We start from the raw sequence: 26,030 nt of genomic DNA on the forward strand, positions 1-26,030 counted from the left end.
TTTGTGATGCATCTTTTATTAACTTTTTGCAGTGAAATGAGAAGAAATGTGTTCAGAACAGTGTGTGGAATTAAATATTTATTTATTTATGTATTATTATTATTATTATTATTATTCTGTATTATTATTATTATTATTATTATTATTATTATTATTATTATTATTATTATTATTATTATTATTATTATTGTTGGGTCTTTCTGCATGGAGTTTGCATGTTCTCCCTGTGCATGCGAGGGTTCTCTGGGAATTCAGCCTTGTGATGCACTGGCCCATGTCAGGAGTTTTCCATGTCTCGCGTCCAATGACCGCAGGAGGTTTTGACTGTTTTTGGCCAGCTTTTCGCTGCTCTTTAATTTATAACTAACCTATTTTTCTATCGATTTAGCTGCCATGAAAACAATCCCCTCCTTGTTTTATAGATTGAATTCTGTATTAACATGTGGATGCACAGAAACAGCAAAAATACTAATAAAAGCGATTAATGCCACACCACTTTGTTTAGAGCAGGAGTTGATTTACCATCAAGTAAATGAAACATCATTAAAGAGTAGATGGTACATTAGTGTCTAGTTCTTACCCCAACATCACACTCATGTCTATTTTTTTCTTTTAGCCATTCAGAGATGGACTTAGTGCTGAGTTCTTTGAATCATTGTCCTGCTGGATAAACCAAGCGTGCTTGGGCTTAAGGTTACAAACCGATGGCCGGACATTCTCCTTCAGGATTTTCTGGCAGAGAGCAGTATTCGTGGTTCCAGACCATCACACCAACACCACCTTGTTTGATTGTCACTATGGTGTAAGAAACGTTTTTATCTTAAAAGCTGTTAGATTGAAAAATTCTCTCCCAGACCAGACCTAGCCTGGGTGTGGCTTTTGAAAATAAACTTGCCTTTCCAAGAAAGATGGTAATTCACACTTAATTACAACACAGCAATGGGTTTGATTCCTGCCAAGTTTAACCCCAGTTCGCACTTCCTCACATGTGAGCCAGGCAAACCATGAGCCTAACGACTCTCCATTGTTGGGCCGACCAGTTCCAGGTGAATTTGCATGTGAATCTAAGCTCCAATGAGGCCAACAGGTGTCTAGAGGCCCGTTTACACTACACCTAAAAACCGAGCCATGCCAAGACCGGTCCGAGCTTGGTCCAGTTAACTGAGATAAATGCAGCCGTTTACACACAAGAGTTATCCCGGTTTTTTGTTCCTTGGTTGCTCCTCGCCCCCTAGTGGCGATCTGCGGTACTACCGCTCTTTGGGATTGAAGGCGGGACCGAGCAAATCAAAATGGCGGCACCCGTAATATTCAGGATGTTATTGTTAGACATAGAGTCGGCTTTTGGGACGTGGATAAGACAAATGAACGTCTAATAAGGATTTACAGACGCAGGAAACAACAACAGACGCTGAGGTTCATAAGCAGAGTCATCACTGGAAACCGTGTGGCACGGTAAGGAAGCTAGTATTATTATGAATGTCTGAAATTTGTCTGAATGGAGCGTGAATCGGGACGTGCAGCCAGACACGCCGGGAAACCCGCGGACAGTCAGCTGACTGTAAGGGGATGACGCGGTCTGCTCATGCGCTCCTCGTTCTCAGGGAACCGGGCTAAAAAAAACCAGTCCGAGACCTGGTGGGGAACTGGTCTGCAGTTAGCGCGGTCCGGTTATCGTTAGCGCGGTCTGGTTCAGTCTGCTGACCGTTTACACACAAGAGTTATCTCGGTTACCGAGCTCGGACTGGTCTCGGCTCGGTTAAAAAAGTGTAGTGTAAACGGGCCTTAGGGCTTGGGACTCCACACTGCTCCAGACAAATGGAGAAAGCTTCCTGGTTGGGAAGTGAAACGTCTTCAGCTTCAGAATAGAAGTTCAGTTGTTTTATTTTTTAACCTTTTTTGGATTGACTTAGAGTACACATCTGACAAAAAAGACATCAGTTGACTGTTAGTTGTAATATATTAGGTGAAAAACTTCTCTTTAAAGGTGTTCAGATGCCAAACTACTTATAATGTCTGTAAAATATTTATTGATACTGTTCTGTTTTATTTTTAGATTTTAAGATATTGTTCATTTTGTCTTGGTGACCACTGTGGTAGAGACTAAGACGAGTATATGAGAAAACGGCTCATCAATAATAGTTATTTGCAACCAGTTACGTTTCCTTAAGTAACCTTTTGAATAAAATGTACTTTTAGGAGTAGTTTTACTGCACTGTACTTTTTTATTTCACTTGAGTAATCTTATTAATAAGTATCACTACTCTTAATTGAGTAAAATTAATGGCTGCTCTACGTGAGTCACTTCGTTGAATAATGAACGGGCACCAGAAAGACACGCGTCTACAGTTTGTTAAAGTGAGACCTCTTGTTGATACACAAGCTTTGTTTTAAAGTTATTTTCTGTCTGCTGAGATCCTTGAGCCATTTAGTGATTCAGTGAAAATACAGTTAACAGTAGGTCTTGTCATTGGAAGTACTTTGCAATATTTTAACATGCACTATATTGCCAAAACATTGGGTGACGCCACCAAATTCAGTGGATGTTTCAATCACTACCATGGCTGCAGGTGTGTAAAGTTTGGTGTAGATAAACTTGACAGGCCTGCACAGTCCTGACCTCAGCTTAAAGAGCACCCTTCCTGGTTTTCATATACAACCATGGACCCCCCCCCCCAAAAAAAAAACAAAAAACAAAACAGCAACAACAAAACAAAAAATAAAATCCCCACAAAGGGTGTACACTGAATAGTTAAAGTTGCGTGGGGATCCATCAACAAATTTACCCTAGCCCTATGATGCTTAGTTATTGTTTTAGTCAGGATTTGTACATAACTTCATATTTATGTCTGTCTGATTACATCATTTTAAAAATATTAAAGTAGATGTTATGATTAGTTACTCAGTACTTGAGTAACTTTCTTCCCGAATGCTTTTTTTTTACTAGAGTAATTTCTTGGTCGGCTGCTTTTTACTTTTACTTGAGTAAAAATATGTTGAAGTAGCGCTACCACTTGCTCTAAGAACACAAAGCGGGGCGGAAATAGGAATATATATTCCACAATTTCAAATACACATTTCCAAACGCTGATCAGACCAATCTGTTTTCGCTGCAGAGATGGTGGCAGTCACAATAAGATTTCAGTGAGTGGAGGAGGTTAAACCAGATAGGTTGGTGGTTGCACAGCTTCAAAAGCAGTTGAAGGGTTGGCCTACAACTGAAAGAGAAAGATTGCGGGCAGTAGTTAGAGAGGCAGGGCAAGAATGGAGTATGGAAGGAATACCAAGAACTGAAGGAAATTGTGAAAATCTGTATGATTAGAAAAGGATTATTTATATCTTCATAATGCAAAACTAAAAAGTCAGAATCTAGCTGGCGGAAGCTCTAGACGCTACACACTCACGTACAATAGGTGGCGGTATGCACCTTCCAGTTGTCTGCCATTAACCAGTGTAGGAAAGAGGAAGAAGAGCGGCGCATGCGCACTCCGTCATCTTCCGTAGCACCGTAGCCATTGAGCCAGAGAGAGCATTGCGGGAAAACTGACGGTCGGAGGAGGGCAGTCCATTGACGATTTTCTCGAAATTTCGTCCTCGCGCCTCTGCCGCCGTCACCATAGTATTTGACATCACGGCGTCCATCGTTGTTTCGTTCCTCCGAAACCGAGCTACAGCCGCTCTGTGAGGTCTTATCTTTCTCCCCCTTTTTTTTTCCTCCCCCCGTGGTTTCATCAGCGGTCTTTTCTGAGAACGCCTGCCACTGGGACGCTCGCTGATGGCGGTCACAATCGAGGAGCTTTATCGGAACTACGGGATCCTTGCCGACGCTAAAGACAACCTGAGCCAGGTGAGGAAGAGGCAGCCCGCTGCGTTTTAAAATCCTCTGGGCGCCATCCGGGGCTGCTTTGCTCGGCTTTGGCTGATTTGTTGACGCGGTGCGGACTCTGTTAGCTGCGGCTAGCTGCAGCGGCGGCCGGGCTAACGTGATGAGGGGCTCCGGAGAAGCTGCGCTGGCAACTTTCTAAACGCATCCCGGCCGAGGGCTGCCGGTGGTTTCTACGCAACCGTACATGTCCCGATTTATCGGGACTTTTAATTTCAATAAACTGTTTTAACGGAATTTGGTCACGTGTGACCCCCCTCTGCATCAGGCTGGGGACCTTTGCTCTGTCAGGTTGGGGAGCCTCATGAAAACAATAGTCTATTCTCTCTACAGTGAAGCAAAAGTGATTTTTTTAAACTACCAGATCAGTGTTAGTTATTTAAAAATAAAAAAGTTTTACAAACTAAAAATCTGGGTCAAATCGTTTCCCTCAATTTACATGAGAAGTTGTGAGAAGTTAATAAACCAAAGTCGCTAAATCAAAACGTTTTACCCATATTTCCATGTAATGTCAAACCATCTTTGTTGAAGTTTTTATTTTTATTTTTACTGATTAGAATGTCCTTTTTTATTAAGCCAAAAAGTCACGCCAAGCTAAATGCCTTTTTGCACCATCATTTCTGCACATACAAATGGTTATAACTATTCTCCTGTACACCGTGATCGCACACTTTTCTTTCTCCTGCATTGTTTACATTTCAATTTACACTGTAATTTACAAGCTCTATGCAACCAAATTTTGTTCTGTATGCGCTCTGTACATACAAAATGACAAATAAAGATGTCTTAAGTCTACTCCAGAAGGAGACGTTTGAGGTTAGAAAACAGTGACAGGGGAATTTTCAGGCTCTCTGATCGTAAAACACCTTTTATATTGTAATAGGAGGCCAGGAATCAAACGTCCGTCATGTTACTGTTCCCATCAGCCTCACGGTCTCCTGTTTTTTTTTTTTTTTTTTTTTTTTTTTTTTTTATCCTGCAGCACAAGGATGCATACCAAGGGATCCTGGACGGCGTGAAGGGTGGTCCCAAAGAGAAGCGGCTGGCGGCTCAGTTTATTCCTAAGTTCTTCAGCAGCTTCCCGGAGCTGGCTGACGCAGCCATCAATGCCCAGCTTGATCTCTGCGAGGATGAAGATGTGTCTGTAAGTGTAATAAATAAATAAAAAAATATGTCTGGGCCAGTATGAGATTTTCCCAGTTCTACAGTCACGTGTAGCTTGACTGGAGTCATGCATTTGTGGAAAACCCCCGTCTCTCTGGTACCTAATTAAAAGAACTATGAAATATGTAAACATGATGGTGGAAGATGTTATTGATTATAGACGTGTAACATTTTAAAGCCTCGGTGCAGCTTCACAACCGGCCACCTGCTCATTCTTACGTCCTACTGTCACGTTTCTAGCAGATAACTTCATTACCGTTGTGTCTCTATTGATTGGCTTGTCTTTGGGGCTTATTTTACGGAAATGTTTGATTCCACGATTTAAAAAACCAAAAAACAATGCTGTCTTTCTTTGTCCAGATTCGACGGCAAGCCATTAAGGAGTTACCCCGGTTTGCCACAGGCGAAAACATTTTCAGGGTTGCCGATATCCTGACCCAGCTCCTTCAGACAGGTACTGCAGTGTGGATGCCTCTTACCTTTTAGGGGATGGCGAAGCATCTGATGGATAAGTGGCGTTAACCGTGTCTGTTGCGCTTCTAGATGATACAGCAGAGTTCAACCAAGTGAATGCAGCACTGATTTCAATCTTCAAAATGGATGCTAAGGGTAAGCTTCTTTTTGATGTTTGAGTTAATTTTATACGACGTGGAATCTGATGGAAAGGCGTTTCTCTTGTTTAAAAGAGAATAATAATAATGATTTTTATTTTTTTTGCTTGGTCATCCAGGTACGCTCGGAGGTCTCTTCTCACAGATCCTGCAGGGCGAGGACATCGTGCGAGAAAGAGCCATCAAGTTTCTGTCCACAAAGCTGAAGACCTTACCGGAAGACGTCATGACGAAGGAGGTGGAGGAGTACGTCTTCACCGAGACAAAGAAGGTTTGTGTTTAGAGGGAAGCGGGTTTGTGACCTTCGATCAATCTTTTTATTTAGCCCAACTCAAACGGAGATAATGCAACACCCCATGATAAGCTGGTGGGAGTTTATATCAAGAGTGCCAGTCGTTTGCCAGATGCCTGTTTAAATACCGGCCCAAACGCCACTGTTGGGTGAGAGGTTTTCTAAAAGTGCTGACGCCCCTGCTGTCCCTCAGGTGATGGAGGACGTCACGGGCGAGGAGTTTGTGCTTCTGATGCGCGTCGTGTCCGGCCTGCGGGTGCTGCAGTCGGTAAACGGCCGGCAGCAGCTCGTGGAGCTGGTGGTGGAGCAAGCTGACCTGGAGCAAGCCCTCAACCCAGCAGACCCAGACGTAGTGGACCGGCTCCTGCAGTGCACTCGGCAAGCTTTACCGCTGTTCTCTGTAAGCACGGCCAGATCTTCACAACTCCGACGGTGTCTTAAAGTTGCAAGAAAAGCTTCTGTTAAGCGTTTTGAAGTTAGGTTTAGGTTCCTGAATTTTTTTGGGGGCTTGGAAACCTTGTATTTATTAAAGCTTCCTAACATTAGTTACCTGTAACAGTGAAACGGATTATGCGTTAATCGTAATTTAAGTGTAAATCCATCACAGCTGTCTTTGTTTTGCAGAAAAATGTCCACTCCACCCGGTTTGTGACCTACTTCTGCGAACATGTCCTGCCTAACCTCAGCACCCTGACAAGTCCTGTGGCAGAGCTGGACATTCAGCTGGAGGTATGACTTTCTCACGCCACGATAACCTGTAGTAAAATGCAAAAATATGCAGCAGCGTAAAGCATCAGCCAGGACTTTGATCCTTAGGTATGAAAAAATTATTTTAAAACGATAACATTATAAAACTGCTAAAGATCTAGAGACCAGTGGCTGCTACATGCCGACTTATGTCTAACGTTATTTGCTCTTTGGGTGAGGATTCAATAAGAGAGTGAGAGCTTCTCAAAATGTCAAGTATTCATGCTGCGTTGTCCAATGTCAGTCTACAAGGGCCGTTGTTCTGCATGTTTTAGATGTTCCCCTGTTTTAACACAACTGAGCCACATGGATGGTTCATTCTCAGGCTCCTGCAGAATTTGATTCTACACTGAAGAGCTAGTTGACCCGTTCTACTCATCAGGGACAGATCAGATTATAAAGGACCCTGGCCTACAGCTGGAAGCTCCTGACTTAATGTATTAAGATGTCTGCAGAAGTCTGCTAGGAAAGTTGGAGATACCTGAGCAACCACAGTTTCATAATCCATAATCGCTGTGGTGCAATAAAATAGTGAATGTTCTCATGTTTTATATGTCATTAAATCAATGACAATCGCAGGACAACACAACCTGTTTGTGATCAGTTTTTGAAGCTTTACACAAAAACAACAAAAACCTTGTGTTACCACAAGAGTTGACACCGCAACAATTGGCAACCCCTCCGGTTTACCCTTTCGTACCTGGAACAACTCGGCCGAAGTGTGATTTCTGGATCCAGGTTGCAATCTTCTGATTAAAAAATCATGCAAAATGAATCGTCACCTAGGAAGAAGGTAATTCATAGTTTTAAAGCTTTAAGCTTCTTATGGTACCCCCTTTCAGATCATCACTTTCCCACACTCCTTTGCTTCTGCAAGCCCAGTTGTATGATCCAAAAGCGCATGAGGCCGGTTATCTTGGCGGATCGACTTGCGTGGCGTGAAACAAAATAGCGAGCCGTAATTGAGGGTGAGTTCATGGTTGCGTGCTCGTTGCATGCGTCTGATCTGGAAGGGGCTACTAACCAACAGCTGCAGAGTGTTTTGCTGATATTGCTTCACAATTCCACACTTTGTAAGCTTTGAGTCTAAATTCTAATAAACAGAGAAGCATATCTGATGTACAATCTATGAAAGACTTTAAAGCCCACAGCATCCATCAGCTTATGCTGCTTGGTTCAGCTCAGAATACCCTGTTAGAAAAACAGACAACTGGCCTTCCTGACCTGTGTAGCATCAGCCTGACTCAGCACTTCAGTCCTCGTTGAACTGACCGCCGCTGTGAGCGTTTGTAGTGGCAGGCAGCGGGGCAGCCGCCTGTCGGACGCGGCGGCCACCTGCATATCGCCAACACAGCTCTGTTCCTCAGCGGGCGATGAATATTTGACGAGGCGTAAAGATCCGCTCCGTGTTTGTGTCGGCAGGTGCTGAAGCTGCTGGCCGAGATGAGTCCGTTCTGCGGAGACATGGAGAAGCTGGAGGCCAACCTCAACACGCTGTTCACCAAGCTCGTGGTAAGACTTACCCGTGTTAGATTTATCCGTCAGAAATGCCGGTGACAACAAAACATTTCAGGCCTCCTCACTCGTTTGTTACGCCACCGGCCATTTGCCTCGTAGCATGTTGCAAAGGGATTCCCGGCTGATTGTGTGCAGACAAAACGTGCGTAAAACTTTGTCCTCCCGCCTCATGAATTTGCCGATTAGTTTTAAACGTGGGCAAACACGACTAGTTTGACTAGACTTGCCAAAAATGGCCGTCTCAGCACTCTTCTGCGCTTAGGTTTGTTCATGGAGGTTGACCACTCTGCTGTGCACATTAGGACACGCAAAGGTTTGAATGTAAGTGGCAATAAGGGATTGTGGAATAACCGATATGAAACTAATCAAAGATGGCAGTAGACTGATGTAACAAGATAAAGCAACAGGTTGATCTTCCCGTGTCCGTCTGACACGAGGAATTCAATAATCGGCAAAACTTTAACATGCTGGGAGTGGCACACTTTTCATTATATCTGTTTAAATCACTGACTGCATTTGTCAGCCACACTTCTTGCTTCCCTTAGTCGTATGACAAGAAAGCACGCGCCGCCCATGATCTGGCCCGGTCGACTTGTGGGATATGGAAGCACAAAGTGACTGGAGATTCATGTTTGCGCTTTTTAATTGTGGAGTAATCTATCTGAAATGGGCCAGGTTAAAAGGCGAACAGGGCTTGTATTTTCAGGAGGAAAACTGAAATTCAAACGTCAAAGTGACATGCAAGCAGCGTCACATTGTTTTGCAAACTGTGCCGCTGAAAATAGGCTGCGGTTGCTTAAAGAAAAGTGCAGCTGCACTTCTAGATCGGGGTCCAAAATCAGACGGTAGACCACCGTCCGGTACCAGGCGTCGAGTTTGGTCAGAGATTTCCGATACGATCATTTAAAAACTTTGGGGCTCTGAGCCCACAGAATAAAGAAGTTTCTTAGAAAGCCTGTTTATATGTGACCAGTTTGATTTGGACTGAAAATACCTTTTTTATATATATATATATATATATATATATATATATATATATATATATATATATATATATATATATATATATATATATATATATATAATGTTGCAGTAATTATCAAAATAGTTTCAATAACAGTTTGAATAACAGTTCAAATAAATTGAAATAAAAATTGAGTGAGATTCATCTTTGACAGACGTTACCCAAACCAAGCATGCAGTTTCCCTAAGCACTGAGGGACACTAGTCTCTCAACTAACAACACATTGAAGCAAAAACCCTCTTTGCAGCACTGGTTAAGAATCCAGATGTTTGAGTAAGCACTTAAAATAAAACGGATCAATTTTACACCCATGTTTGAAATATGTTGATCCTGTGGCCAAAAGGCTTAAATAATGTCAGCCCAACGCCCTCCCTGATGTATTCTCCCTCACTGAAACTTAAAGCCTGCTTGACTTTTTATGTTTCTTTAAAAAAAAAAAAAAAAAGTTGTAATGGTTTTATTTCCGGTCATTTTTCTTTGGTACTGTACATACGCTGTGTACGAGAGCTAAAATGTCCCGCTCATGGTACCTGAAGTGAAGCTCTACAGCGATTGGTCCCAGCAGAGCCAGCAACCCGCCTGCAGCGCACGGTTTTAGCCACAGGCATCCTTTTCCGCTGACTGACTCTCGTTGTGGTTTGTTAGGAGTTCATGCCCCTGCCCCCCGAAGAGGTCGAGAACGGGGAGAACTCTGCAGGTGAGGAGCCCAAGCTGCAGTTCAGCTACGTGGAGTGTCTCCTTTTTAGCTTCCACCAGCTGGGCAAGAAGCTGCCAGACTTCCTCGTGGACAAAGTAAACGCCGAGCGCCTCAAAGACTTCAAGATCAGGTGAGGTTACAGCATCCTCCTGCAGTCCGTTTTTTGTTTTTTAAAGCCGTCCGTCAAAAAGCGATTGATCGCACATTGTCATGGCTAAAAGTACACAGAAGGTTACATTAGTTTTTTATCTAAATGTGCTTTATTGGTATTTGATTATTTGTTTTGTTTGAAACAGGTTACAGTATTTTGCCAGAGGTCTTCAGGTTTACATCAGACAACTGCGAGTTGCTCTGCAGGGGAAGACGGGAGATGCTCTGAAGACAGAAGAGGTAGTTATCTACTATTTTTATTTATTTATTTTTTTGTCCAGCCTCCTGGCTGCTGTACCGCTAAAAAGGATCTAAATTTAAAACACTTGTGCTGTAAAACCTCCTCGTGACTCATACATCATTTTCTTCTATCAGAACAAAATCAAAGTGGTGGCCCTCAAGATCACAAACAACATCAACGTTCTCATCAAGGTAAGAGATTCGTCAACAGAGCGGACGAAGTCAGGGATTTTTAAAACTCCCTCTTTAGAGGCAGTATTGATATCATTGTGACAATATAAGTGTTTTTTTTTATATAAATGGTGATTATTGAGTTTTTTTTTTGCAATGGGTCAATCATAATAAGTTTCATTTAAACATGCAGGCATAATTTCAACTAGAATTATTTAATAAGGACTGAGATACATCCATGTTCAGTCAGTGGTAGTCGATCTAAAGCTGAGGTTAAATTCTCATTTCTTTTTGCATGTTTTATGTTGCGCGTGTAGGGAGGGGAGTGGAGAAGAAAATGACCCAGGTTTAGGACCAGCAGGTATCTGCTTGGACAGACAAGGGTGTGAAAGAACAAAACAAAATAAAAAATTAGCACAAAACACACAAAGGTAGTGGAATATGCGGCGCGTAAATCATGAGTAATGATGCTGTCATGCATTATGACTAAAGGGAAAACTCCGGTTCATCTAAGTCACCTAATGTTGAGCTTTAATAAAATTAAAGGTACCATGACATCACTGTATAAACCAGTTCATGTAGTTGATATTGCTGCAGGTGTAAACTCTCCAAAGAATTTCATTAAAAGAAATAACGTCAGCTTCTACGGGGACTGCCTCCTGTTCCAGCCGATACAAGGAGGCTGAGCCTGGCCTGCCGTCTCCTCGCTGCTCCACCTTCCACCTCACCAGTGGAGCAGTCAGACATGCTAGCACCACTTACCGTCGGGGAGAGGGGGGTGTGGCTGTTTCCTTCATGATGTGCTCTGATTGGAGAATATGAATTACACAGAAAGACAACCCGTTGGACTTGGCCTGAACATTTGAACAAGAACACCTTACAGGTCCCTCCCCCTTGCTCTCAGCTGTTCATGTTCACCTGTCTTTGTTTTCTGAGCAGCTGCCTCTCCAGAAATGGATCAGAGGCAGACATTGTTCCTGGCCCTGATTGGTTGTTTCAGACCGGGAGCGTTGTATTTCTGTAAATAGCAGCAGGACCTGTGGCAGGAGTCCACAGATCTTCTCTTTCATATTTTACTGTCAGGACAGTTTAACAACAATATAAAATACACATTTATTCAAAAGTTATGGACTGCAGCTTTAAAGGCAGTACGCTCTTCTTCCCATTCTGTCTATAGGACATAAACTAAACTTTATGCAAGCCTATACTCTCAAAATAAAATTACATATTTTTCCTTGACTGAGTTAATTGTTTTTTTTTTTTTTTAAATTCCAGGATCTTTTCCACAACCCTCCATCATACAAGAGCACAGTAACCTTGTCCTGGAAACCTGTCCAGAAGCCAGACGCAGCAGCGTAAGCCTCCACATTAAATGGAAGACATTATTTAACCACCATCAGAAGACATTTGTTGAATGTCTGAATGTTGTTCCTTGCGCCTTTGTCTTACAGGCCCAAACGTCCTTCGGGTGAAGAAGTGGGATCTGGTGCTGTCGCAAAAAAACAGATCACGCCTCTGCCACGGCGGGACGCAAGACAGATTTACAACCCCCCCAGTGGCAAATACAGCGCCTCTATTGGCAATTTTAACTACGGTGAGGAGTGTGTGGTGACTCGTCTGTCTGTTCACCTTTCAGGGTCCTCACAGGATTTATTTTCCCAGTGTATCGGTGGATGACACGGGGCTGGTGCGTGAGATGGTGTGACGTTTCGGCGCTTCTCTGGGTTCATTCTCGCAGCGGAGCGATGCTTAGTGCAGCTAAAAGAGGGCTGTTGGTCAAGCTAATAACAGCTAGTGCTAGCTGATGTTGTTTAGGGGGTTTATAGCTGCGCTGATGCACCTTTAAGAGCTTTACTGACTTTTCTGTGTTTCTCTCAAACATCTGTGTCGCACTGATTGTTACGCAATTTTTTTATGAGCGTAACGGCCTAATTTCAGCGTAACTTTGACAACTTTCAGCATAACGGTCCATTACGCTGAGATGTAATGGAGAGAACCCTGCCTTTGTTTCACAAGAAAAGCGTTTGTTTTGTTTGTTGTTGTTTTGTAACTCTTTATTGATTTTGAGGGCATATTGGGAAACCCGGGTAATTCTTTATCTGGTTCAAAATATCAAAAGTTCCATGATTATATAGCAGTACCACTTGCAGAGCATCATTGCAAAACAGAATAGTTTACCGCTCATTGTGTACCCTTTACGATTCACGTGATTTGTACAATAAAAACATGCCGCATAATTTTCAAGCAAGTAAGCTAGATCCAGATAGGAACACAATGACTTGTGTGATGGGTTGGACAGAAAGGAGAGAGGGAAGGATTCGTACAGGTTGGAGAGACAGAGATGAGTTGATGAAAGAGGAAAAGGAGAGACGGCAACCATTGTGGCTCAGAAAGTTGCAAAGCTTTTTAAGAATAAAAAAAAAAAGCTTTGCTACATCCATCCATCCATTTTCTAAGACGTCTATCCCTTGTGGGGTCTCGAGGGGTGCTGGTTCCTATCTCCAACTGTCAATGGGCGAGAGGCAGGTTGGAAAGGCAGTCCTGATGATATACCTGTGTAGGTATGGACATGTCTAGGACAGACAGTTGGACTCAGCTCTTCAATAAGATCTTAGAGAGCGAGAAGATGCCTGACGAATGGGTGCTGGTACCAGTTTTCAAGAGCAAGGGAGATGTGTAGAGTTGTGGCAGCTACAGGGGGGAATAAAGTTGATGAGCCAAAACAATGAAGTCATGTGAAAGAGTAGTGGAAGCTAGACTAAGGTCAGAAGTGAACATGGGTGAGCAGCAGCAGTGTGGCTTCATGGCATGAAAATGTACTGCAGGTGCAGCATCTGCTTAGATGATGTCCATGGAGAAGTACAGAGATGGTCAGAGGGAGCTGGTTGTGCTTTTGTAGTTCTAGAGAAAGGATGTGACAGGGGGCTGAGAGGGGAGCTATGGTGTTGCATAAGCAAGTGTGGAGTGGCAGAAAGGGATTGTAGGTCTGAGTGGTTCAGAACAAGAGCTTTAAGACAGTGGTGAGGTGTGCCGTAGGTCTGACAGGAAGTCCAAGTGGAAGGGGGGCTCCCTTCTTGGACAGGTTGACAGATGTTGGACAGGAATCTCCATGGGTTATGCTGTTTGCAGATGACGTTGTGATCTGTGGTGAGAGCAGGGAACTGGGGGAGGAAAATTCGCAGAGATGGAGGTTTGCCCTGGAAAGGAGAAGAATGGAGGTTAGCGGTAGGAAGAGGAGCACGTGTGTGAATGAGAGGGACCCAAGTGGAGCCGTGAGGTTACAGGGACCAGAGATCAAGAAGGTGGAGGATTTTAAGTACTTAGGGTCAACAGTGAGGAACAACGGTGAGTGTGGGAAGGTGGTGAAGAAACGTGTCTGGGCAGGAACTCTCTGGGCTCAGTAGATGTTAAAAACGCTCCTATAGACCAACTCGTTTAGACCAGCATTCCTGTCCTTACTGACCCACTGTTGCCTCTTATTCTTCTATTTTATTGTCTTATATTGTTGCTGTTTTTTTCTTATTACCGTGAAGCATTTTGTGTCTGTGTAAAGAAAAAAAACCCTCTTACTCACTGAATTGTTTTTGGTGCCGTGTCGATGCAGAACAGCGCGGTGGCTTCAGGGGCGGCCGAGGACGAGGCTTTGGGGCGAGAGGCAGCAGGAGCCGAGGCCGAATCTACTGAGGCAGAAGTGTACATTTTCCCCTTTGAACTGCATCACATCAGGACCTCCTCACCAGAATGGACTATTTGTCACCTCCCTACACATTGTATTCATTTACTTTTCCGTTGTTTTTACAAGGTGGTATTTTTATTTGACTTTTATTACCATTCATTATGGGGTCTGAGGTTCTGGTTTCAGAGTTTCTGGCTCCAACTTTTCTTCTTGTCAACATGTACCGTAATAGCTGTATTTCCCTTGGGCAAGGTAAAATTAAATCTAGTAAATGTGTGGATTTTTTATTTTTTTTGTTGTTCTTCCCCCTCCTTGTTTTTCCAAATTTATAAACATTGTGTGGATTTTTGTGGATCAAAAGACTGCCAAGTTGTAACTAAATATTTTTGTCATTGTTGGAAAGGTCTTCTGTTTAGCAGCATGTCAATTGATTTAAATTTCTAGCTTTTTATTTAACCATGTTTCCTTTTTTTTTTTTTTTTTTTAAGCTTGATTAGAATTGGCCGACTGCTTCTTTGTATAAATCAATGACGCTGTTTCATTGGGTTTTTATCATAAAGTTAAATGGAAGTACAATCTTTTGTCCCTTGCTTGTATAAGAAACCTGTGTTTGGGCCCAGATAGAGCACCCTGTGCTGGTCTTCTGCATTTCATTTCCTCCTCATTTTCAGATCACACCTAATCTCGGAAATTGTGATTCCAAAAGCATTTGCAGCTGCACCCAGTCACATTGCTGTATCATTTACCCTATATTTACATTTTAAAGTCTACCTGTTTAAACTCCCCTTTGTTTGCTTTAGCTCACAATATGGCGCATATTTAAAATGCTCAAAGAGGCTGTCTTCCCTGACTGAAGTGGTAAAGGGTAGAATCTAGCCCTTAATAAATGAGCCGTAAACAGGTCCCACCATGTTTAGGATGCTCATTTTACACAAAATGTGTATTCTTGCCCATAAAATAGTTTGAGATTCTTATTTACACCAGAAAGAAAAGCGGTGATTATGAGATCACGCTAAAATTCTAATATTTAGAACAAAAACAAATCAAACTGGTTGCATATATTGAGTGTGTTTCAGTCAAATTTCTAGTTCTGGTTTGCCGGTGATTTGGCTCATAAAATGAACAAAACTTAATTGGTTCCAACATTTTTTTTTTATTGCTGCCTGCCACGTTTTACTATAGAATATATCAACTCCCAATCGAGATCCAGTAGGTTGTCACCTGCAGGGAATGATGTCATTTTTTTGTGATCTGTTAGTCAACCGAGATAATAACCCTCCCAAGAACAAGCTTTCAGGCTGACATGCTTCTGGTGACATCACAGCAGGCAAAGGTTTTGGTTTTGTGAGTAATTTATTGGCGTGTATTTTTCTTTATAATTATTTGCATGTTTTTTTTTGCATGTTTACTTGTATAGAGGTCCAGGCCACTCTGGAAGGCTAGATTTTATAACTAAAGATCAACAGCAACTATTTCAAACCAAGTTGTTTTAAAGTCATGGTCTGATGCCAATACCTCAACCAGCGATAAAATATATCCAGGAACATGATGTTGAAAATATTACTGTAACGCTCAGAATATTGGTCTGTACCTTTTGGGCCACTCTCAGTAATTCGTGCATTGGCAGAGTGTCCCCTGAAGAGGGCGCTTCAGACCAGGGCTTTCCTCTCAAAGCATCCGGATCTATTTTTAAACCTACTGAATTTAAAGTGACTGATGTATTTTCGTGTCGATGTATTACTGTTGGGGTGCACAGCACAGCGAAATCTGGTCTTTTAATCTTTCAAGGCAGAAAAACACCGGCTTTAAAGGTCTTATCCAAGGTCTTATTAAATATGAACATGTTTTTAAAAAAATAAATTAGTAACTGAAATTGCGGCAAAGCATCTCGAATTAACTAGATGAATGCATTGTTCTCTTTGTCTATAGCGATGAAAGCATGACGTCTGATCAAATGCAAATGCACCTTTTTGCATTCGTTACTGGTGTGGTACAACTGTTCCCTTTGTTGTTGGTTAATATTTGTAGGTTTTTTTTCTTTTCTTCTGCTGCACAGCTGTTTTATTTTCTGTACGATAGGGGGAGCCACACTACCACGACAAACCCCCTCCTAGTAGATCGTGACCAGGTATTTCCCAAACCAGCCTGCCAGTCAGTCAGCCAGCATACTGCCTAGCACATGCTTTTATGAGCGCGCACATACACACAAGGACTGAGCTGAAAATAATCAAGTGGTGGAGGAGGAGTGGGCGGCAGCTGCGGGAGCAGGAGAGAAGTCGGCCCTCGGAGAGAGGGAGAGATGGAAGAAGCGACTGTACCAGCCCATGTGAGAAGGGAAGTGAAGGTGAATCAATAGTCCTGAAGCACTTGGTAAAACTCGATGGGTTTCCTTACTTTATTAACGACCTTCGAGAAGGTGTAAATGGTCATAGAAATATGACTTAATGCTGTGACCAAACAGACCTGAGGGAAGAGCTACAGAATGACAGGTTGCATGTCTGTTTTAGTGACGTCCACTTGTAGTCTTCAGTGGTGCTGTGTGGCAGGGACATAGTTGGTAGTCTTCGAAACGCTGCGTGCGTTGAGTTTAGGATTCGCTAAAAGTGTATGCATTAAATGATAGACTAGATGATATACCAAACTGGTGTCCATCTCCGGCGGTCATTGTACGAGAGGCGGGGTACACTTTGAACAGATCGTCAGTCTGTCACCGGGCAGCTACAGAGACGCTCAGGACAAACAACCACACACTTATGCCTAAGGGCAAATTAGAGACACCTTCTATCATCAATCTTCAAAGACGAGCCACCTCTTAGCTCCCTCTGGCCATTCATGAATCACAAATAGACACTTCGATATCCTGCAAAACAGTGAGCTTTCAGGAATGAAGCCAGTAGAACAGGTTGACAGGATGCGTGGCGAATCATTGCCATCAGAACTAAGCATTAAATCTGCATTGAAAGTCTCGTCATACCATTCTTTTCAAAACAATGACTGCAGACAAACTCAGGGTGATCCTGTTCTTGTTCGAGCAAATATTTTAAACTTAAATGACATCCAATACCTTCTTACAGTTCTCTTTAAAATCGAGTCTTGAGCTGTGACTAACCTGTGTTGCAATTCAGGAGCGTAATAGAGGTGGGCTCACTTCAAACCTGTTCTACACAAACGTTCAAAACACATAAAGATGACAAATAAGCACCTAAACCTGCCTTGAAGTAATTTGTGAAACGGGTTTTGGCCACGCTCTAAATTGTGGAAATGCGTCTAACTCCTGGCTACAAGTGTTTTGTGATGGAAGCTAGTGACTACATGGCAAGTTATGAAGCTTGTCCTTTCCTGTCACAAATTCATCCTTAATATATGCCTGTAAGATTCAGTTGAGCCGGGAAGTGGATGGAGGTAAGCGGGGTTGTGGCACATTTATAGGTCTGATCGTTGCCACCCTCTTCCCACCTTTTAATGTCGCCACTGGTGTTCAGCTGGGGTGGATCTGTCCGTGGTGCTGAACCTCTGTGTTAACCACGCAGAGCTGTCTCAGGTTGTGAACACCAGTGCGACTTAAAGAAGCTTCAGATGTTTGTTGGGGGGTTGGGGGTAAAAAGCAATCATGGGTTTGTAAAAATTGCACATCCTTCTGAAAGAATTGAACGGATCTCGTTGCTTCTGCAGCGAACAAGTTTAAGTTCAACAGGATCTGCTTTGTATTTTCAGTCAACATACACCATTCCATCAGACAACAAGCGCTTTTCTGAAGGACACCTCAGCTGCGTGGATAATCTGCTCGCATGTTCCTCCATTCACAGCTCGTCTCAGCCCTTCTGCTTTCCTCTTCACGGAATCGTGACGGCTTTAACTGCAGCGTCCCTGAACTAATTCGGTGCCAGTGGCGGATCGCAGGTCGGAATGTACGTGTAAAAATAGATCAGTTGTGAAAAAGGGAACTTTTTCTTCCCTTTTAGAAAGAAAAACAGCCCCGGCCGTCCGCCCCCTCATGTACAATGCTGGGAATAGTAACAGCACTGTGAGGCTGGGCTAAATATAGCAGCCAGTGAGTGTTAACATGTCAACTTGAGCAGGAGTGCAGGGAAGCGGCTGCTGCACGTGTGGACGCCGTGGATGTACAGAGTTTGGCTATAAATACCAACCAGCTTCACTCTATGCTGCTGCTTCTGTGCACCCAATGCACTCTACAACCAGGGTGGGTTTGTTTAATAATAAACCAAAAGATGTGTTTTAATTCCGCAGGTTGCACCACGGGGGAAAAAAACCCTAAAACAAATAGCGATTAAGTCAAGAAGGGAAGCAGGAGACATACGTATTTAAAAATATAATGAAGTCGCTGTTTTCTCCACTGCTAGTGGAGCGAGTTAACAATCTCAACAGGCTCAAGTTATGAGCCCATAAAATCATGATTGACATGAAACCCATATCATCTCCAGGTTCCGTCTATTAGGTATTTACACGACGAAGTTGAATAAAGGCGGCTTGGAGTCTAACTAACATTGGTGGGGTGGATGATAGGTTTCAGGGATGGGAGGGGCGGGATGAACTGCTTTATTTTTATCACAGCCGCCTTTCGAAAATAGAAGGTAGTCTAAAAAAATGTCACTCACGAGTCCTTTTCAAGCCAAAGTCGCTTGTGCAGCAAAACCGTGTGTTTCATTTGCAATGGAGGGAGACTTTAAACGTGCACATGAAGGCACGCACGCACGCACGCACGCGCCCGCACGCCATCCACTTTACGTAATATGGCACGTGAATGTCAACAGAACTTGGAAAGAGTCTATTCACACGAACCCTGTACCCAAGGAACATTGTGTGCCGTGTTGTCCCGCGAGACTTGCCGGGTCAAACTATGTTTACCCCCTCCCCCCCTTTTCACACGCGCAACAGCATGCGCGCGCAAGTGCCCAAATTGCTGATTCGCAAATGCAGCCCATTGAACACAAACAAGGCGAACCACAGTGAATTGGCGCCCGTGCAGCTGAACTGGTGGCTTCCCTGCTTTAAACCCCGCTGTTTCCCCTACCATTCACAGACTCCGCCGCAGAAGCCGTGTGAATGAGTGAGTGGGGAAGAAAGGGATGAATGAATGACTGCTCGAGGTGAGTGAATGAAAAGCAGCGGCTGCAGCAGAAGCAGCGAAACGCAGGGGGCGCACCGTGCTCCTGTTCCTTTCAGTAGCTTCTTCGCCCCTATTCATTTTTTCCCTCTCCTTCTCAGGGAAGTATGGCTGCACGAGCAATAACCAGAACAAACACACGCCATGCACGGGTTGTGTTTGTGTGTGTGTGTGTGTGTGTGTGTGTGTGTGTGTGTGTGTGTGTGTGTGTGTGTGTGTGTGTGTAGTGTAGCATGCATTTGTGTGTGTAAGTTGGAGGTCTATAAATAGCACTATAGCACTGTTTCCATTGACATCATTTAGGCAGGAGAGATGGAAAAATAAATAGGGGGAGGGGAGGAAGGACAGGGCACAGGGTTCCTTAACCTACTAGGTTTGAAATTCAAACAAAACCTTGTAAGCCCTCCTCACACACCTTGCACGCCACAAATCTGGTTCTAAACGCAAAACTGGTCACGGTTGTTAATCTTATTTATACAGTAAATTCTGACCCACGGTTATTATACATTGTTGTAATATAATCTGCATGATTGGGTGCTTTCAGTGTAACATTTGTGGAAACAAAGCAACCGGAGGTCATATTTACAGTTAGCCACAAACATAAAGGGTTTTGTGAGACATTGCTCCTGTTAAATGGAAACAAAATCCAACATTTTTTCCTTAATGGAAAATTCTCTCTTTAAAAAAAGAAAAAAAAAAAAAAAACAGTGTTTGGTGAGATAAACACTTAATTCAGCATGAACAAACCATCCACACAATGAAATATTGTGGTGACAGCACCATACCATACAGATAGATTTTTATTTTTTCTTTTCTTAATAGCCTGGGAGCTGTTTAGTTGAACATGGGACCATGGATAGAACAGGGCAATTGTTGAAGAAAATTGACTTACTGTTCACAAATGATCTCCAACCAATCTTGCTGAGCCTGAACTAAATAAGAATTGGTAAAATCATTCTCTACATGTGCCAAGATTGTCGAGACAAACCCCGAAAGGCGCGCAGCTATAACCGTGATGCTAGTTGGCTCTACAAAGTATTGACTTGAAAAACCTGCATGTTATTTTTGCTTCTCTTCACAGCTGGGTGCTACTTTGTGTTGATCCGTCACTTAAAATCCCTATGAAATGCATTAAGGTTTGTGGGTGTAATGTGATAAAAAGTAAAAAAAAAACAAAAAACAAAAAAACTTCATGGATGTTTATTTAAGTTAGTGTTTGAATTCTAGTATGCTGACACTTTATTCTGACTAAGACACATCAAAACAAGGTGCTGCATCGTTGATCATTTGAAGGTCCCCGTTCATCCCCTCCCCTCAGCATGTGCACTGGTCCTCATAAACCCAGGACCAATAGTAAACATTAAACCAGAAAACTTACTGTTTCCAAGGAGGATGAAGCCTACGGGTTAGAACTGAAAGCCAGAAGGCAAATGTAGGGAGGAGATATCAAACAAATCAGGACCATTATGTCTACAACAGCTGAACACTCACATACACACAAAGCTGACAGGATCCGAGTGGAAAAAAAGACGAGAACCAACACACACCTGAAGAAAATGTTAGAAAAAATATTTGTATTGTTCTACATGCTCTGAAAATAGGAAAGCAGAGGGATTAATAAATCACGTCTCAAGCAGACTGACTTGTATGCCATGTTGTTGTGAAGTGTTTTTTTTTTTTTCCATTGTTGATGTGTCTTAGTCACAGGATCTCTATCTGAATCTCCAAGTGTGTCGTCAGCCTTGGCACTGACCCTTGAGTGCTGCGTGACTTCCACTGGTGCTGATGACGTCTCCTGTGATACATCGCTTCCCATGTTTCCAGCATGTCCTGTGATCACACATTTCAGAGTCCCACACTTTTTACCTGCAAAAGCCTGTGTTTGTCCCCTTACTGTTTAACCAAATCACTGTTATCTTGTTAAATAAAATGAAAAAACAAATGTTCACAAGGGCTCCATGGTCCCTCAGCGGGGTCAGATGCTTTTTCCATCTCAGATAGAGACCTTCCAATTCTTTCTTTTCACCACTTTTACTTGGTGGCTTGGCTATCTATTAGGGGGTAGACAAAAACCCTTTCCTGATCACCCACTTCTCTTCCACCTCCCCCACCAGTACCCTTTTTTAGTCTGTTTTGCACTCTTTTCTGGCAGCAAAAACCTGAAAGGTGTGGTGCTGAGTGGCTACTGAACGTGAGTTGGAGCATCCTTCGACATGTGAAATGTGTGGCTCTCAATTCGAGAGGATGAATCATGAGCCCTAATTCAGTCCTAATGGAAAATTATTTTTGCCACAGCAGTGCTTCTTGCCTCTGTCACTCTTGATATCTATACTCAATCCTTTAGTTATTTCTTCTTTCTTCGTATTTCATATGTTACCAACAAAAGCACTCCCACACCCCAGGCTTAGAAACAAAAGCCCTCAGGTGACTATGCTGGGGTTGGCATAGGGTGAGTCAAAAATTTCATTGAGAAGTAAGTGAAATCCATGTAGACAACCTGCATGTGTGTGCTGTCACCCCAAAAGGTTGAGACAGTGGGTGTCCTTGTGAAAAATACATTTTCCTATTTCTCAAATAGTTATTTTCTGCGCTTATACTTTATTAAAGTGCAACTGCTTATGAAGTTTGCGTGACAAAAGCTTATATATATTACTAATCATTACAATATTTTTTTTCTTCCTCGAGAATAGGATGCCTTGCAAAAATATTTGGACTGTGAGAGGAAGCCGGAGTAGCTGGAGAAAACCCACGCAAGAACGGGCAGAACATGTAAACTCCATGCAGAAAAACCCCAGGGTGGGATTCAAACCCCTGGGGTTCCTCAAGTTTTGTCTTCATTTAAAGATACCATGACCATGTATACTCCCTTGTTTCACTGCAAGTCTTTGTCTTTTCTGTTTCTTTTGGGGTTTTGGTGCCTCGGGTTAAGTAGGGGAGAGAGTTTAAACACAGTCAGCTGGAGGTTGGAGGATATTTTTAGCCAGAGAGAGAGAGACAGAAACAAAAAGAAATGTACATATTCCGACTGCTTTGACCCAATTACTGAAACTTCTTTTCTTGATGTTTGTTGTCATCTAAATTCATATTGCTCACGTTCCTCCTTATTAATAGTAAGCACAATGAATGTGTGAAATCCCGTCTTTTCTATCTATTTATTTTTATTTGCATGTTACCTTAACATTGCGCTATATAGAGATATTTATGTGTCTGCTCTGGACAGCCTGGAAATGGTGGGGAATGGGTGTGCAAAAAAAATAAAAAATAAAAAAATAAAAAATCTCATGCTATTCCACACCCACCCACAAAACCCCCATCACCCCCACTTCTTCTTGCCAGCTGAATTAATTTGATACTATTTTTGAAAGTCAGTGTTTCTAAGGGATACCTAATGACGCAATGACGTCAATGCAGGTCAATAGCACACTGCTGGGGAAGAGGGACGGAGAACGGAAGGAAAACACACAGATAGATGGCGAGAGTAGAAATGAGAATGGCGGTTAATGATCTAAATCCCGACCCTGCTTGGTGGCAACAATATTTCCAACCTTTTTAATTTTCATTTATTATTATTATTATTATTATTATTATTATTATTTTACCTTTGTTATTTGAATGCTAGCGATATTCGTGCGTCGGGCTGCTTCCCCCTCTCTCTAAATGCTCTCCGTGTCTGTCTGGAAGACACATGCGCGCATAGAAGCGAGCCAAAGACTGAGCCTCTATATGAGAGATGTGTCGTGTGTGCGTCTCTCCACATGCGGGGAGATACGCCCCCCCCCCCCCCCCCCCCCCTCATTTGGCGGGACCTCACTATTCACTGGGCTCCGTTTGTATTTCGCTACGTTCTCCGTTTCTCCAACCACCGCCGCCACCTTTCAACTCCCAGACCCTTAGCCCCTCCCAGGCAAACCCACCCCTCAGTCGAAAGCAGGCTCCTTGAATCATAAATGGCAAGCACAAATATGTCAGTTTACCAAAGAACACGGAGACGAAGCACACACGGACGCAGGGGGGAGGAGAGAGTGGGGTGATCCCGCTTTGCCTCGTTTCTTTCTGTCTCAGCCTGCAAACATCAATTTGTTTGTAGAAATAATTACAATAATAAAAAAAAACTAAATCTGAAAGGTAAGTGCCTTCGTTTGTGTTGCCATTCTCAGGAAAGTTTGCAGTAAGAGGGAATCAACTCGATGTTTTAGCACTTTTTTTGCTGAGATTAATGTGGTAGTAGGCTACCCTGGTGATTTGGAATATGGTAGCGGGGAATACCGTCGTAACTACAGGTCACCCGCCGTTTCCAAGGAGCTCTTTAGTCTAAATTTTCGGCAAAAAGGGGGAATAATGGCGTGGACAATGTTGAAGGAGAACTAGTACAAACGTTTTATGCGTTTCAATCGTGTTTATTTTAAGTTTGTCTTCATGATGCTTAACATAGACCCATCCGAGGCTGTGTTACTTTGCAGAATAGCATATTCACGTTCTAACTTCGGTAGCTGACAAGAATAGGATATAAACACGGGGATGAGATCGTAATTATGAGGAGTTTTGTAGCTAATAGAAAACGGGCTCCTCTGATGAGTGTTGGATTTCCTTTGCTTTTGACTACCTGCTCTATGATGAATTGTCTACAGAGGGGAAATCTTACCCATGATCCATCTATCCTGTCTTTGTTTCTTTAAATCCAGTTGAATTTCATTCTAATATTCTTTAAATGGCCAAATATCTCCATTATGGCTTGGGGCGAATCATATTTAGACACGTTGATTGGTGAATATCGAAAGTCATTTGCATTTTAGAGATACCGTGGACGTTAGAGGAAGCTCTAGCAGGCTGAAGATAACACAGAGCTGTCAGCGGACAAGCTGTTCAGCACCAAGGACAGGTCCCATCACGTTCTTCTCAGGGAACCATGGTGGGTTTCTCTTGTCGCACAGTTTTATACCTTGAAAATCGATATTTTGAAACGATGCAACAGTTGTATGTTTTTTTTTAATCGGTGGAACATCAGTAGACGTTCTACATCAGATCATTCCGATCGGTGGTTCAATCCCCAGTCCTAATAGGTGTTACACTACCCTTGGGCAAGACACTGAACCCTCGGAGGTAAAAGCTATGTGTTTTATCAAGTAAAGCTACACGCCCTTACTTAAACACTGACCATGTAATCACTATTATTATGATCCATTGACCATATCTAGTGCAACCATTATTTAAAAAATGACTACATTTATGGCTTTAAAAGGGTTTTATACAGACTGTAGAGTCTACGTTTAAACATTTTATTGTTTTTCAGTAACCATACCATAAAGACAAACACAATGCAGGCTTCATCTTGTTGTGATCATCATTTATTTATTTTTATTTTAAAGAATAATTTCCCAGTTTGAACAAAATGTCAAAGCCTAACTCTGATTTCATGCTCCTTGGTCCTGCGAGAACATCGTGGTCTTTTCCAGCCAGTAGGAAGCTGCACTTGAATGTTTAAGACCGAAATAATTGAACCTTTTTGCGCCAATATACTTAAATGAATGCATTCCAGTTTATTCTGCTTTGTAGTCACATTTTTTTTCAATGATTACACGGAAGATCATTCATAAAAATCCTCTAATTGAATATTTTTTTCACTTTGGTTGTATCAATTTCTGATGGCTATCTATTTGTCGTTTAGTTTGAGTCAGACTTCCGTTTTGGTCCCGTTGGTTCTTCTGAAACATGAGCGAGGATGACCCTTTCTTATACCAAAATAGCTTCAACCGATCTCCTGCTGATAGACATCCGCTAGATGTTGGTGTCATGAAACCCTGTTTTCCTACTCTTAGTAGAAATTATAAAAATACTTTAACTCATCAAGTGGGTACAAAACGTCCGGAGTACAAACTGACCCGTGGTCGACAGATCCATTTTGTAAGCGAAAAAGTCACATCAGAACCCGGATCAAATCATTTTTGAGAGACATAAACGTTTTGCGCATTCATTGCACTACAATGTTCAGAGGAAAGTCCTCTAGTTGGAGGTTTGGCAGCTTCAGTGAGATATTGGGTATCAGCTTTGGCCAGAAACTTTCTTCAGTCAAGGGGGCATAGTTTTCCTCTCCTCTCGAGTGGGATGGGTTTTCAACGAGCAGATCGTGGTCTTGATTTTGTCGGCACCTAGTGGTAAATTAAGGGACACTACGCCACGGAACCTCGGCTGGATTCAAATGAAACAGAATTAAACAGAGCAGCACAGGAACTATTTTTATTTACAGGTCTTTTTGTACAGATTTATTCGCATGTGGCGTCGATTCATGCTTTTAGCGTCCTTTTCTTCTCATGACTATATAATTAGGCAGGGACAGACAACATACTGTTATTATTAACTCGCTCGTGGCCCCATACATCCATCCTGGCACGCGCCAGCGGTCACGGTTATACAGTTGGCCTACAGGCAGGGATAAAAATAGCACCGACGGGCGCAGCCCTTTTCCTCTTTCAGATCCGAGTTTTTCTAGGCTTTCACTCAGTGGATACTCAACGCAACAGACGTAACCCCCCACCCCACCCTCCACAGCCCACCCTGTCCCACCGCGTTCTTGTCCACGAGGTATGTCGTGCAGATGGACAGAGTTGGTGTATAGAGAGGGTCTCACACTGAATATATTAGAGGGCTGGGGAGACAGACAGAACGCACGGTGGAAAGAAGTTTATTGGTGCGCCTCTGCACGGACAAGTGCGTGCTCTGATCCGCGGGTAAGCT

General features: G+C 42.8%; 1 protein-coding gene and 2 long non-coding RNA genes across 4 annotated transcripts in view; all 3 read left to right on the top strand.

Annotated features, from left to right (window-relative positions):
• The first annotated feature begins 3,484 nt into the window (after nt 1-3,484).
• Nucleotides 3,485-14,749, top strand: api5 (apoptosis inhibitor 5). The gene is made up of 14 exons (XM_012862507.3): nt 3,485-3,847; nt 4,866-5,027; nt 5,408-5,501; nt 5,591-5,656; nt 5,778-5,929; nt 6,144-6,350; nt 6,575-6,679; nt 8,120-8,209; nt 9,885-10,066; nt 10,233-10,326; nt 10,462-10,518; nt 11,773-11,852; nt 11,949-12,091; nt 14,102-14,749. The coding sequence occupies exons 1-14, from the start codon at nt 3,776-3,778 to the stop codon at nt 14,179-14,181; spliced, it is 1,584 nt and encodes a 527-aa protein (XP_012717961.2). The 5' UTR covers nt 3,485-3,775; the 3' UTR covers nt 14,182-14,749.
• Nucleotides 14,750-18,838: 4,089 nt separating this feature from the next.
• LOC110368540 lies at nt 18,839-22,160 on the top strand. Its single transcript, XR_002428167.2, has 2 exons — nt 18,839-19,281; nt 21,000-22,160. It is a non-coding gene; the product is annotated as an uncharacterized LOC110368540 (long non-coding RNA).
• A 1,095-nt stretch (nt 22,161-23,255) lies between these two features.
• Nucleotides 23,256-26,030, top strand: part of LOC118565791 — a 39,902-nt gene continuing 37,127 nt past the window's right edge. Inside the window, exon 1 of one of the 2 annotated variants that reach the window (XR_004932610.1) lies at nt 23,256-23,423. This is a non-coding gene — a long non-coding RNA (uncharacterized LOC118565791). Of the gene's footprint in view, nt 23,424-25,861; nt 26,024-26,030 lie in introns of those variants that run through there. The other variant, XR_004932609.1, reaches the window with a different exon arrangement.

The sequence above is a fragment of the Fundulus heteroclitus genome, chromosome 2 (assembly GCF_011125445.2).
Source record: "Fundulus heteroclitus isolate FHET01 chromosome 2, MU-UCD_Fhet_4.1, whole genome shotgun sequence".
NCBI classification, from domain to species: Eukaryota; Metazoa; Chordata; class Actinopteri; order Cyprinodontiformes; family Fundulidae; genus Fundulus; species Fundulus heteroclitus.